Genomic DNA, 11948 nt, shown 5'->3' on the forward strand with positions numbered 1-11948 from the left:
AATTTCCAAAAACGGTTTGAAAGCTTTGAAATTCGTATTTTCGAAAAGATAACCTATCGAAATTGTAAAGCAAGGATATTTTTCAAAATGGCGGCGTGATAAAAAGGAGACATGGAAAGTTGCTAAAAAAAGGTTCGAGCGTGCGACGGCGCATGGAGCAGAGTTAAGTGTCGCAGCTCAATGGCGACGAAAAAGTACCTAAAAGTATCAGAATGTTTCTTTAATAATAAACTTCGGTTATAGAGCTGTGATGCGATACTATTCACTGAATTATCAAATTTAACAAGAAAACCGCATTTTTAGCAAATTTGGAACAACTCAGTGAAAAATGATCAACATTGAGCTCGGTAAAGTAGCATTTTAAAAATAACACTCCTATACTCTTCATGTGCATTGAGTCCCATTTACGCTGCGATACCCTGATGGCACACCATGCACCATCGCAAAGCACGGACTTTGATTATCAATTTTGCATCTCTCATTTTATCATCCACCATTTTGAAAAAAATGGCCGAGCATAATGCCATTCAGATATTCTTAAAGAGGACGTTTCAAGGCTTCATTTTGCATTTCTGCGCATATTTGTTATCTTCATTAATTACCAAGTTATGATCATTTGAAATGGTTGTAATTTTTTCCTAAAATTTTTTAGTGTACCGGGTTTATGTTATTGAGTGTTAGACACAAGCGTGCGAATGCTTAAGTTTTTATAAAATGTTTAATTTAACAAAGTCCAAACGAAGGCGAAATCGTCCGATAATCAATAGAGTAATAGTTTAGTTGCATTTTACGATAAGAGGAAAAATGTGTATTTTTAGTTACAGTGATTGATTTTTATATATACAAGTAGAATACAGTGTAGTTTAAGTCGCCCGTTGTTATCCGAACTTATAACGGCAACCTGAAACACAGAAAGATAGGCATTAGTACAAATAAAAGTAATACTTTTAAGTTATACTTACCTAGAGGCGTCCTGAGATATCCCATCGGCTGACCTGAGCAAAGAAAAGCATTATTACAAATTAATTTTATGTAAGTTATACCTTACCGAGAGGAGTCCTGTGATATCCCACGGTGACCTGAAAATAAGAATAGAATTAGTTAGGTTTATAAGTTTAATATACATATATAACGGTAACGCCCCGCGGGTTCGTGCGATCGGTGGCCCCAACCGTCGCGCCGCGGCTCGCCGCTTCCGCACGCCTCGCCGCCGCCCGTCGGTGCGTTACTCGGGCTGAAGGAGGGAGGTGCAAGTTGGCTTCTCGCAAGGAAATGTGTATCCGGCGTTTTTGCTGTGTTAGCAAGTTGGTGCGCCCCGCGAGGCGCCCCTTTATTCACAAAAAAGATATTTGGTTCTATATATATATAAATGTTGTAGGCGGGCCGCTGGCTCGGTGTCGGCGTCGGCGATGCCCGTTCCTCGTGCCGTGACTCCCCGCTTAGCCGCAAGGAAATGGCTCCCCTATCCGCGGGGGTCAGAGGGATGTTCCGCGGCCTCTTGGCAGTCCGACGTCCCTCGGCCACGAGTCTGTTGAGGTCGCTTTACGCCAGCTGTTCTTTCGGATAAGCGAGAGTGGTTTATTCCCGGCACTGTATCACGGACATAAAGCGGGACAAACACCGATAATTTCCGCGAACCGATGCTTAGAAATATTCTTGTGTCGGTGGCTAAACTGCTGCCGACACAGACGACAACTCTTATATTCGCGCACAGGACTTAGAGACTATTCTACGTCGGTGGCTATTTGCTGCCGACGCTAGACGACAGCACTTATATTCCGAAGACGGTGCTAAAACTGCTGCCGTTCGTTCGCGAAACAAGATACTTAGTCTATGTCGGCGCGGCGGCTAACTGCTGCCTAACGTCGACGGACGAACACTTTAGAATTCGAGAACAGTACTAGAATATTCTATGCCGGTGGCTAACTGCCTGCCGACACAGACGGACGAATACGTAAATTCTCGAACAGAGACTTAGAAATATTCTGTTGCGGTGGCTACTGCTGCGACACAGATCGACGAATACGGTAAATTCGCGACGGATACTTAGAAATATTTCTGTGTCTGGTGGCTAACTGCTGCCGACACAGACGGACGAATACGGTAAAGTCGCGACACAGAGACTTAGAAATTATTCTGTGCGGGTGGCTAATTGCTGCCGACACAGACGGACGAATACGGTAAAAATCGCGAACAGTGACTTAGAATTATTCCGTGTCCGGTGGCTAATGCTGCCGACAAGACGGATGAATACGTAAATCCGCGAAGCCGGTCGATTGACGGAGGCTTGGCTGCGGGTCTTGTAAAAGTTCCCGTTGTCGGTACGTGTGAAGCTTTACTCACCGCGGACGCCTTTGCCTTCTCGTCGACTCTTTCACGATTCTCGCTGACTCTCCTTGGTAGCCTTTAGTCTGACTGACTGACTGTCTCTCACGGTCTGCCTCGATCCTCGTCGAAGAGCACGGGTTTTATAACCCTAAATTCCTCTCGACGATCGGTGGCCGATAATCGGGGGATTAGTTCCCCCGATTTCCCGGAAAGTCGCGCATGCGATTTCCGCGAATTACCCCTTTCTGGGGGGGACCGATCTTCCCCGACCGTTTCGGAGAATTCGGCCTTTCCCGGCGGTCTGGCGGGTTGCCGCAGCATAGGTGTTGCCGGGTGCTTAGCGAGGATTTCTCGCGATCGTGTGACGATCGGTGGTCGCCGTCACACGATGGGTAACGGGGGTAAAAACTCCTCGTTACACATATATATATATTAATATTGTTGATTTTGTTATAACAGATATTTTATAAATAACCAAGCGTGGAAAGCGTGAAATGATTAAGAAATATACATCTTTATTTTATTACGGTTAAGATGCGAGTATGAAGTCCGTCGGAACGTCTGTAGGTGGCGCGTCGAAAGGAAGATCGCGAGCGAGCGTCGCCAAAGCCTGGCGTAGAGAGAATGTGAGAGTTGAAAGGCGTGAAAGCGCTGGCCAAACTCAGTGGGATCCTGACTCTCGAAGAAGTCAGTCGAAGAGCAGTAACGCGTAAGTCTCGCTCCGTCTATTGCGACGTAAAACGTAAAAAGGAATAACGGTCGTTAATCCAGACGCGATAGCGACGGACGGGCGCGATAGTGGATGCGACGGAGAGTAACGCGATGCGACGCGACGATAGGCGAAGACGCGGCGGATAATATACTTTGTATTTCGAAGTGAGACAAATAAAGTATTATACGAGAAACGTGCGGTGTTGAGTGTTTTCCTGGAATCCCGTCCATTCCTTGAGGGACCACGCCGTGCGCAACGGATCAGGACGGATGGCGACCGATTTGCTGCAATCTGAGAATCCTGCATCTTCATCACTGGCCTAAGGGGCTCAAAGAACTCGTGGTCCGGTTACAATCTAACCTAACCATATTTTGTGACGAGGAGGAAATCCATCATGGATACCCCTCACCCTCGAGGAAGGGTGAGGGTTTATGCCGGACACCTACCGGCTAAAACCTCCCCGGGTGGCGCTGCGAAGAGACTTGTCTCAGGGCCCTGGTGCCGCGTAACTGCGATCGGAGCCCCGAGTCCTGACGATGAGCCGTCGTCTTCTCTGAGGAATGGAGAAGGGGAGGAAACGAGCCGAAGCTCCTCTTCAACCGCTGCTCCCTCTCCATCCCTCACGCCCTGCCCATGTGGTTGGGAAGGGGGAAGCCAGCCAAAAAGGCCGGCTTCAACTTCCGTTCCCAGCCGGGCGAGGCGCCGCCTAGATACTGTTGTACGGCTAGTTGTTCCACCTCCTCAACTAGCTGCCCTACGATTGGAGCGCTGGTTGGGGCACCGGAAATCCTCGCCCAGTGTCCCACCCTCCTGCCCGCGGTTACGGGGGGAAAATTAAATCCCCTAACCGCCGGACACACGAGCCTATAAAAAGCTGGGAGGGGTCGCAACCTCTCTTTTCCCACCCACTGTTTATATAGTGGGTCCTATGGGTGAGAGTAGGAAGTGTTTTGTTGGTGATTTCCCACCACACTCTCCCCTCACCGTCATCCACCTCCTTTTTGGGAGTCGGCGGTCGACTGGGGACAAATGATCAGCTCCCCGTCTCTGGCCTCACTTTGTTATTGCGGCGGTTGGCAATCGAGTGCGTATTACCACCGCTCTCTTTAGTAGTGTCCCCCCTCCCCCGCTTTGTCCTACAAGGGGGCATTATGCGGCTGGGAGGGCGTGGACTCTTGGGGATGGTGGTGGGCTTGGGACGGTGGATGGGATAAGGGAGGGGTTGTCGGAGGGAATGGTAGGAGGAGTGGTGGAGGGGTGGTGGAGTGGTGGTAGGGGTCGCCCCACCATGCCCCTAACCGCCTCCTCTCTCGAGGAGTCGGCATCTCCTCGCTGGGGGAGCAACGCTGTAGCCGACGGTGCTGCCATCTTCTCTGCGCCCTCCTCCTGCCCTCCGCCTGCCGGCGTATCTCTTCCGCTTCCTCCTTCTGCGAGATTACTACCTCGCAGAAGGAGGCAATAGTGTCCCATTTTCTCGCACTCTCCAGTATGGTATTAATCACTCTGGGGAGTGAGAGATCAGGAGCCAACTCTCTGACCATGACTCCATCGCCCATGCAGGGCAGTCCTGCAGTGTGTGCTGCGCGGAGTCATAGTCAGCCTCGCAGTGGTGACACTGCGCCGTACGTTCTTTGCCAATTCAACAAAGGTACTCACCAAGCAACCATGTCCGGTGGTACCTGTTCATCTTAAATGTTAGGGTTCCAAAGGCCTTGTCTACCCACTCCGGTAAACAGGGCCGGACGGCCTCGGCACTCCTCCTTCCTTACCTGGCGTCTTGCAGACGCCTCTGCCATCGCTGGAAGAGGAGTTGCCGAGCCTGGTGCTTCAGGCGTCGCATTGACTCGGCGAGCGAATCTTCTGCCTGTAGTGTCCTCCGGAGCTTCTCCTTACTCATTGACCTGTACATGAGTGCGAGGAGCTCCAGAGGAGGCATGCCCGCCAGGGCCGTCGCCACCACGTGGGAGACGATCCTGTACCCTCTGATGATCCTGGTCGCCACCGTCCGCTGCACCCTACGCAGTAGTGCTTGGGACGGACGGCTGATGACCAGAGCTTCTGCCCAAATGGGCGCTCCATATAGGGCGACCGAGTTGACTACTGCCGCGTAGAGACGACGTACCTTCCGGTCTGGTCCCCCGATATTTGGCATTAGTCTGCCAAGGTTTATCGATATTATTCTTAGTCTGGGGATCAGGCGACTGAAATGTTCCCTGAAGCACCAGGTGCCATCCAGTGTGAGGCCCAGATATTTCATCTGGGCCTCTATTGGAATTCTAATCCTTCCCATCCGCAGATGGGCTTGAGGTGGCTTCATCCCCTTCTTGTGAAAGAATATCGCTTGTGTTTTTCTTTCAGCCACCGTCAGACCCAATCTGCGGTGTGATGTGGCAGCCGGGAAGGCGCCCGTTCCAGGGCGAACCTTCGGCCCTTATGCGGGGGTGCGGACAGTACATCGCGCGGGAATACGGGGGGAGAGCCACATTACGCCCCCCGTATTAATTAGTGTTAGCGATAGAAGAGTGCAGGTGGAACGGTCCCGGGTCCCCGAGCTCTGTGCCCCTGGACCTCCTGTGCCGCCCATCAAGACCGGAGGGACCAGCGGGAAGAAGGAAGAGGACGACACACCTCGACAGGACCGCCACCCCAGGTGAATGCGCTTCTTTAAAAGTACTATTATCGATTCCGTATCGCCTTGAAAGATTCTCGCTGCCGATTCCGTTGTCCACAGGCCCGCAGGGATATCGCGCCAAACTGTCGGCGTTCCCGTGCGCGAACCGTGAGCGCCGGCTAGACAAAGCCGGCCTAGACAAGGAGACAGCGGGAGCGCGAGCGAGAGAGAGAGAGAGAACGAGCAAGAGTGAGACCAAGCCCCCGTCCCGCGGATCGAAAACAAAGATCCGCGGAAGGATTCCCGTATCGGAAGACACGACGAAGAACGGGGAAGGACGGGTAGCGCGACAACCCAAAAGAAATAAAAGACGGCACTCCCGTTTCTTTACTCTCTTTTTCTTTTCTTACCTTCTCCTTCGAGAGTCGATTACCGAGTCCTGCGGAGTTATCATCACCTAAGACAAAAGTGTCGATTACCGATATCGAGCCATTTGTGACAGAGGGAACAGGGATCCCGATTACCGAGGGCGGAGAGGGAGAGTTGGTGGACCACAGTAGTGTGGTGGAGTTCCACGCGCCCAGGGGGCTGCCGAAGAGCGAGAAATTGCGGGGGAGCGAGGAGAGGAAGAGGGTCGGAGGACCACGTCGCCGGGAGGTTCCCGAATCTGTAAGACCTTCTACCTGCTTTGTCGTTCCGGTGTCTCGTGCGTACCGTGTCTCGTAATAGTTATCGGCGAAGAGCAAGTTTCGAATTCGCGAGAGCGTCTCGCGGAGTGTACCGTATCGAGGGGTCGGACCGTTCCGATTCCTGTAATAAAGAGAAACTGAGATGAGCGAAGCGCGTCTCTATTTTTGTGTCTTCCCAACTGAATCCCGGATTCCCGATCGAACCCTCCCGTCTACCGACTATAAAATACCGCGGAGCTACCGGTCCCGTCGAATTCGCGTGTCTCGGCCTTGGGTGGTGTATCGTTTCGTATTGGTGAACGGTGCAGCCCGCTGCACCTGGCGCCCAACTCTTTGGTGCGAGTGCGAACAACCGAGGCGCGTGGACCGACGGCAGTTTGCCAACGGCGAGCGAAAATCCCGTCGCAGCGGATAGCACGCACGGCGCATGCCACCGCGTAATTTGCGGTTTGTACCGCATTCCCCAGTCTCTCCCCCGGCTTAGATTAATGTATCATCTGCATAGCAGATGATACTGCAGCCGGGGGGAGGACTACCCGGAGTTCATCATAGCGGAGGACTTCATCATAGCCCAGGTTCCACAGGAGCGGGCCCAAAACAGACCTCGGTGGAACCCCGCAGCTCATTCCCCTCTCGCGTATCTTGCCGTCGGCGTCCCTCCAACTTAGACGCCGACCCCGGAAGTAATCTTCGATGACGGCCGTGAGGTAGTGTGGGAAGCGGAAGTGTTGGGACATCGCCTCCACCACCCTACCCCAGGGCAGGGTGTTAAACGCGTTTGCAATATCCACAGATACTGCAACTCCCACTCTGCCCTCCATTACTATCGCTTCCGAGAGGGATTTTAGACGCGAGATCGCATCCACCGTCGATCTTCCCCCTCGGAAGCCGAATTGGCCGTCATCGAGATTTTGACCTTCCCGGGCCATATGTTCCATGAGGCAGGCGGCGATGACACGTTCGAACACTTAGCCCGCCTCGTCCAGGAGACATGGGGCGATACGCGGAGGGGAAATCCTCCGGTTTGCCCTCTTTTTGGAGGAGGAACACATTGGCCCTCCCCCAGACTGGGGGGAATTTGCTCTCCTTAAAGGCCGCCTCGAAGAGGTCAGCCATTCTTCCCTCTATGAACCCCGAGGCAAGGGTAAGGCCGGGGATACTATCCGGTCCTGGAGCCTTTCGGCTTTTGACCTTTCGGATGGCCCCGGCCACCTCCTTCGTGATCCCCGGTACCTCCCTCTGTTCTTCGAGGGAGGGGGTAGTATATGGGCGTAGGGGATTCCCCTTCCTAACTGGGAGAAGAGTCCCCATTACCCGTTCTAATAACCGGTGGTCAAGCGTCTCCGTTAACTGGGGCGCCGATGGCTGTAGTTTCTGCATGACCATTTTGTATGGGCGCCCCCATGGATCCGCATCTAACGTTAGGAGGAGGTTGTCCCACCCTTTTTCCCTGGCCAGCTCTATGGCCTTGCGTGATCCTCGCGCTGCCATGCAATACTCGCTGCGGGCGGACAGGGTTGACTCAGGGTTCGATGCCCGTTTGTCTCGGGCTCTTCTAAAGGCTCGCCTGAGGTGGACCGACTTCTCCTTAAATCCGCTATATCATCGGTCCACCACCAGGCGTCCCTTTTGGGGCAGAACCCGACTTTTGGCATGGCCTGATCACATGCACGTGTGATCAGGCCTATGAACTCGGCTACCACAGAGTCCAGGTCCTGCCCCTCCTTCCATGATGGCCAGGTGGTAGCCTCTAGGGAGACATTAAGTGCCTCCCTATCTAGCTGGCTCAGGGCCCATCGAGCTGATCGGGGGTTTTCCTTCCTTCTGGGCCACAGACAGTCTAGGGTGACGGATAGCTCCATTTATATGATTTGGCGGTCCGAAAGGGATTTCAATTCATCCGCCACCCTCCATGCCTGCACCCTCCCGAGGGCCGCAGGGGTTGCCCATGACAGGTCAATAATCGATTCTTCCTGCGACCCTACAAAGGTTGATTTTTCACCCTTGTTCAGGAGGTGCAGGCCCAGGTCCGCGGCCTAGTCCTTCACTTCCTCCCCCGCCTGTCTCGATGACGTATTGATAGCCAGCGAAAACGAGAGCGACCATTTGCAACAGCTGGAGGGCGTGTTCGACGCGCTGCAGACGGCCGGTTTTCGCTTAAACAGACAAAAATGTGAATTCGCGAAGGATCGAATAGTCTTTTTGGGACATGATATCTCGCGAGTCCACGTGACCATCACGGACGAGACCAAGCAGAACGTAATAAATTTTCCAAAGCCGCGAAACAAGAAGGAGGTACAGGCCTTCCTCGGACTGGTGAATTGGGACCGCCGGTTCATCCCGAATCTCGCACGATACACGATCCACATGGAAAGGTTGCTCAGAAAAGACGTGAAGTTCGAATAGTTCACGACGACGCATCAGGCGTTCTGAGATATTAAAGATAGCGTACGCGACGCGAGCCGACTTTATCTACTAGATCCGGCGTACAACTACGGAGTAGAGACAGACGCGTCAACCGTCGGAATAGGTGCGCGTCTCTTTCAGTTCGATGAATCGGGTCGCGAGTACACCGTCGCGTACGCGAGCCGCAGTTTGAAGGGCGCCGAGCGTTGCTACACCATAACAGAGCTCGAGGGACTAGCCCTCGTGTGGTGCTTGCGAAAATGGCGAGTAATCCTGATGGGACGTCGCGTAAAGGTAAAGACCGACCACCTTGCACTCAACTTCGTAAGCGCATGCGCCATGGCGAGTCAGCGAATGGTAAGATGGCTCGCCTTTTTACAAGAATTCGACCTCAACATCTGTCACGTTCCCGGCGCGACAAACACCACGGCGGACGCGCTTTCGCGCAAACCGATTCGCAAACGAAGAAGAACCGAGCGCAGCGAGCGCTGGAAGCGACAGCAAAGAACCAGCGACTCTGGTTCATCCGAGTCGGGCTGCGAAAGAGACACCAATTATGAGTGGGACCGCGAAGGCCGCAAAAAGTACGCGCCTCGTATGTCTCATGGCTGAGACTGACGAGGGCAGGAACACTCGTGATTGTATCGAGTTCATCCGCGACGCGCAAATCAACGATTCGCTTATATTAGAATGAGCGGCGGATGACCCGAACTAGTATCAGATGCGCAACGGATTTATCCGAACTGTGCGAGAAGATGGTAGCGACCGAGTCACAGTATCGAACGAGATCGCGTGGGAATTGATAAGTTAGATCCACCAGTACCTTACCCACTTCAGCACCGACAAACTTTTAGAGTTCGCGAGACGATATTTCGACATTGACGACGTCGACCGAATCACTCGAGACGTAGTGGCCTCGTGTCACCTTTGCATAGCAACAAAAGTGTACTCGAGACCTACTCGAAGAGCAGAGTATTATGATCTCCCGCAAAACGTCGGCGAGGTCGCGTCCATCGACTTGTACGGGCCTTTACCAAAATCCTACGACGGACACGCGTATGTCCTCGTAATGATAGACCAATTCTCGAAGTATACCAAAATGTACCCATTACGAGACCAAAAACTCAAGACCATCGAACGAGTACTCGAGGAAGGTTACTTCCTCGACGTTAACCGCGTACAATTTTATCCGACTGTGGTGGTCAGTTCCTTGCAGGTCACTGGAAGGAATTCGCCCGACGACAGGGGTTTAAGGTACGAAAAACATTCCCGTACAACCCACAGAGCAACCCCGTAAAGAGAGTCATGCGAGAGTTGGGTCGCGCGCTGCGTGCGTACGCGTGCGACGATCATCGTCGATGGGACGAGATCGTGCCGCGCATCGAGCAGATACTTAACGCGACCGAGCACTCGAGCACCGGAGTGCCACCCTCGATACTCGAGGACCGCGAGGTAGATCTTGTGATAGATCCACCCGAGATACCGACCTCGAGTCACACCATAGTTAGACCGTGACGGACTAAAACAAAAGGCCAGCGAGCGTCTCCGAATTATGGCGCGGAAACGCAGACGCCAGAGCGAGAAACATGATACAGCCGCGCAGTACCAAGCGGGAGACCTAGTGTGAGTCAAGGCGCATCGCCGCAGTGACCAACGACACGCGAAAATTCATAAATTGTTCCCGCTGTACGAGGGACCATTTCGCGTGCGCGGCGAGACATCCGAACGCGTACTTAATAGAGCGTCTAACTTCCGAGTTCATAGGTCAGTACAACATGCGACAACTGCGACCACATACGCGTACCGGTATGGAGACACGCGGAGACCGAACGAGAATTTTTCGGATCATGGGGAATCGCAATCCACACCATATAGCGAACCGAGATACAGTGCCGAGCTCGAATCACCATATGAGCCGGAACGCGAAGTTCCGAGGCCTGGGCCTAGTAGAAAACGAATCAGACCAAAGATTCGATTAGCTACTATAGCGCGTAAGCTGTCATCGAACTCCGACGACTTGAACGAATACTGGATTCAACCGAAAAGAACCCATAAACTCAATCACCAAATGATATTGCTGCCGGAGTTCGACGAAACCTGGGATGTCGTAAGACTACCCAAGCGGCCGGGCAAACACCGGAAAATTCGAACTGGCGGGAGTATCCCCTCGCGACCATCGCGGGGACCGCGGGAGATCCAATCGATCTCTAAAAACCCCTCTCGAGAACAACGAGTGTCTTAACGAGTGTCTCTCTCATCTAATTGCAGGTCCAGCATGAGTTTCAAGGAACTGGGACGAGAGTGCGAAGAGCTGCGAGGAGAATTGAGGAGACAGCGCCAGAAGGAACGTGAACTCGAAGAGGCCAAATGCGAGAAAATGCGGAAAGAAATCTCCCAGTTGCGACGTTCCATCACCGAATGTCGGAATAACATCAAACGACTGGAGGCCTCGTCATCCTCAGAGGAAGCCGAGAGTACCCTGAACATCGAGTCGCAACGTCAACAAACACCGACTCAAAGCCAAAGCGACCGTGAGACCACTCGGCGGACACACATCGAAGCAACCTCGAACTCGACAGGACCTGACAGAGCAATATTACCTGAGGCTCGATGGGAGTATCCAGATCCAGAGTATCCTAAACCAAAGAGCGTGACAAAATCAAGCATTCCGAAGCCAACGAGGACAACAAGAACATCGAAACCCAGTCCCAAAGACAGCAGCGACAAGGAGAACGGCGAGCCAGTAGCCGAGAAACCAGCAAGCAAGCTCCGCATGAAGCCACTGGTAAGGCTGAAACGTCTCGAGAAAATGCCACAAGATCGGAACAACAACCAAGCCGACGACAAGGAAAAGCGGAAAAGCCATCACCGTGACAAGGCAGCCATCCTGCGGGAGAAACTGGAAACGCTACGAAAAAGGAAAATAAGAGACGAACGAGCGGCTCGCCTTCGAAAAGAAAAGGAAGAGTACAAGAGAGAGTTGAAGCGACACGCGAATCAGCGATATCGCAAGAAAGTTGCCGAAAAACTAAAAGCCGCTACCAGAAGACTCTCTCGAACGATCGCCGACTCGCCTGAATCGAGTGCCCCCGAATCTCCGGACCGATGGCCCGGAAACACGGAGGCAGGTGGGAGTGTGCAACGGCCCACGGTTGCAGGCGAGAGGGAGCCGACGGCCGACCGACGCGCCAAGGACAGCTGA

General features: G+C 53.0%; 2 protein-coding genes across 2 annotated transcripts; one reads left to right on the plus strand and one right to left on the minus strand.

Moving 5' to 3' along the window:
- Positions 1–888: 888 nt before the first annotated feature.
- LOC112588824 (uncharacterized) lies at positions 889–5357 on the minus strand. The gene is made up of 4 exons (XM_025299965.1): positions 4810–5357; positions 1044–1079; positions 963–995; positions 889–901 (listed from the first exon to the last, which is right to left on the minus strand). Exons 1-4 carry the CDS (start codon positions 5355–5357, stop codon positions 889–891), a joined length of 630 nt encoding a protein of 209 aa, XP_025155750.1.
- A 4941-nt stretch (positions 5358–10298) lies between these two features.
- LOC112588813 (serine/arginine repetitive matrix protein 1-like) lies at positions 10299–11948 on the plus strand. The gene is made up of 2 exons (XM_025299950.1): positions 10299–10369; positions 11015–11948. Exons 1-2 carry the CDS (start codon positions 10299–10301, stop codon positions 11946–11948), a joined length of 1005 nt encoding a protein of 334 aa, XP_025155735.1.

This window comes from Harpegnathos saltator, unplaced genomic scaffold (assembly GCF_003227715.2).
Source record: "Harpegnathos saltator strain DR-91 unplaced genomic scaffold, Hsal_v8.6 scaffold30, whole genome shotgun sequence".
Taxonomy (NCBI): Eukaryota; Metazoa; Arthropoda; class Insecta; order Hymenoptera; family Formicidae; genus Harpegnathos; species Harpegnathos saltator.